The sequence below is a fragment of the Babylonia areolata genome, chromosome 29 (assembly GCF_041734735.1).
Source record: "Babylonia areolata isolate BAREFJ2019XMU chromosome 29, ASM4173473v1, whole genome shotgun sequence".
In the NCBI taxonomy this organism is placed as follows: domain Eukaryota; kingdom Metazoa; phylum Mollusca; class Gastropoda; order Neogastropoda; family Buccinidae; genus Babylonia; species Babylonia areolata.
Window position 1 is genome coordinate 3,848,337 of NC_134904.1, and position 2,500 is coordinate 3,850,836.

Genomic DNA, 2,500 nt, shown 5'->3' on the forward strand with positions numbered 1-2,500 from the left:
CTCCCACATAAAAAAAAAAAAAAAAATCCTTTCCCTTTTATGTCCTGATCGTCTACCAGTGTCTGTGTTTTCCGTTCAAGATGAACTTGTTCATCCCCTTCTCGCGAACAGCACTGGTTCAACACCCTCCCTCCCCCCTCCCCTCCCCCCTGCCCCTCCCCCCAATAGTTTCTCATGTCAGCAACATGCAATCCCATCCACCCCCCTCCCCTGTCAATAGTTTTTTTCCCCCCTCGTACCACTCTTTGGTCATTTTAAGCAAATATAGAAGGTCCCCCACATGCATCACAAGCTGGTCTGGAAAGTCCATCATATCCATCAACAGCTAGCCGAGAAGGTCCCCAATATCCATCACATGCTAACCTAGAAGGTCCCTCATGTACATCACAACTAGTCTATAAGGTTCGCCCCCACCTAAACTCCATCAACAGCTAGCCAAGAAAGTCCTTCATATCCATCACAAGCTAGTCTGTAAGGTCCGCCCCCACCCCAACTCCATCACAAGCTAGCCAAAAAGGTCAAACCCCATTCCCCACCCCTCCCGCCCCCTCCCAACCAATTCAATCACAAGCTAGCCTTGAATGTCCCTCATAACCACTACAAGCTAGCCTTGAATGTCCCTCATAACCACTACAAGCTAGCCTTGAATGTCCCTCATAACCACTACAAGTTAGCCTTGAATGTCCCTCATAACCACTACAAGCTAGCCTTGAATGTCCCTCATAACCACTACAAGCTAGCCTTGAATGTCCCTCATAACCACTACAAGCTAGCCTTGATTGTCCCTCATAACCACTACAAGCTAGCCTTGATTGTCCCTCATAACCACTACAAGCTAGCCTTGAATGTCCCTCATAACCACTACAAGCTAGCCTTGAATGTCCCTCATAACCACTACAAGCTAGCCTACGCAGCCTCCTCCCCACCCGTCCCTTCCCCCTCCACCACCACCACCCCGCCCCCACCCTCCTCCCAAACACACCCCATCACTGACGAAACGGGGAAGGTAAGGACTCCACCACGGACACATTCATGTTCCGGAGCTCCGCCTCGTCCTCAAAGTCCACCCGGTAGCCCAGCCTCTTCAGCACCGGGGCGCAGTGCCGGGAGATGGTCCTGGCCTCCTGCAGCGACAGAGTCTGGCGCCAGCTCTGCGAGACGGCCGAGGAATCCTGGGGTAAAGGAGGACAAGTGGGGCAGTCCTTCACTTTCTTGGCGAAGGTGGTCATGGTCTTGACGGCCTTCAGGACTTCCCTGGTGGGCTCCATCTCCATCAGGTAATACAGGGAACGGGTGTACTCCAGCGGCACGACGGCGATATCCTCGTAGCGGACCAGGCTATATCTGGCTGCCAATGGTAACCACCAAAAATATTTTTAAAAAATTGAAAAAGAGGAGGAGGAGGAGGAAGAGGAGGAGGAAGAGGAGGAGGAGGAGGAGGAGGAGGAGGAGAAGAAGAAGAAGAAGGAACCAAAGATGAATAAAGAAGAAGAGGAGGAGGAGGAGGAGGAGGAGGAAGAGAATAAAGAAGAAGAAGAAGAAGTAGAAGAGACTTTAGACTCAAAATTTGAACTTGTTTTGCCTCCAATTTTGTTCTTTTTTTTCTTCTTTTTTTTTTTTTGACACCGCTTTTGCTCAAACACACCTAAACTCAACAACAACAACAACAAAACAATCACAACAACAACAAACTTTTGTTTCTATTTGATAGAAGAAGAAGAAAGAAAGAAGGAAAGAAAAAAAGAAAGAAAAAAGAGGAAAGAAATAAACAAAACAAAAACCAATAGTCATTGTGAAAAGGAAGCACACAGCATGCTACAGCCTTGTCACGTGGTCCCTGACCTCAAATTGACCTCCACTCCATGGCTAGATAATCCTCCTCCTCCTTCTCCTCTACTTTCTCCTCCTTCATCATCAATTAAAAAACAAACAAACAACTTTTTTTTTTCTTAAGTTAAGGTATCACAGTCTTTTATGGCCATTTAAGGAAGTGAATTCATATCCACTATGTTGATGGTTAAAGACCCCACAACCAGTTATGGCCCCTTACGGAAGTGAATGAATATCCACTGTATTGATTGTGAAAGGCTCAACAGCCTTTTACGGCCATATAAGAAAGTGAATTCATATCCACTGTGTTAAAGTTTAAAGGTCCCACAGCCTTCTACGGCCATTTAAGGAAGTGAATTCATATCCACTATGTTGATGGTTAAAGACCCCACAACCAGTTATGGCCCTTTACGGAAGTGAATGAATATCCACTGTGTTAATTGTTAACAGCCTTTTACGGCCATTTAAGGAAGTGAATTCATATCCACTGTGTTACAGGTTCAAGGTCTCACAGACTGTTGCGGCCATTCATAGAAGTTAATTCAAATCCACTCTGTTCATGGCTAATGGCGGTTGCCACCACAACTATTCATTGCCATTGTGTTCAAGGTTAAAGGCCCCCACAATCTGCCATGGCCAGGGATGTAAATTCATGTCCACTGTGTTCAGA

The 2,500-nt window shown here is 46.5% G+C and overlaps 1 protein-coding gene across 5 annotated transcripts in view; it reads right to left on the reverse strand.

Moving 5' to 3' along the window:
* Nucleotides 1-584: 584 nt before the first annotated feature.
* Nucleotides 585-2,500, reverse strand: part of LOC143274919 (carbohydrate sulfotransferase 1-like) — a 50,244-nt gene continuing 48,328 nt past the window's right edge. For all 5 annotated transcript variants that reach the window (XM_076578908.1, XM_076578907.1, XM_076578909.1 and 2 more), the window contains exon 6: nt 585-1,348. In XM_076578908.1, coding sequence (XP_076435023.1) covers nt 987-1,348 — 362 coding nt within the window. In that variant the 3' untranslated portion in view covers nt 585-986. The remainder of the gene's footprint in view (nt 1,349-2,500) is intronic.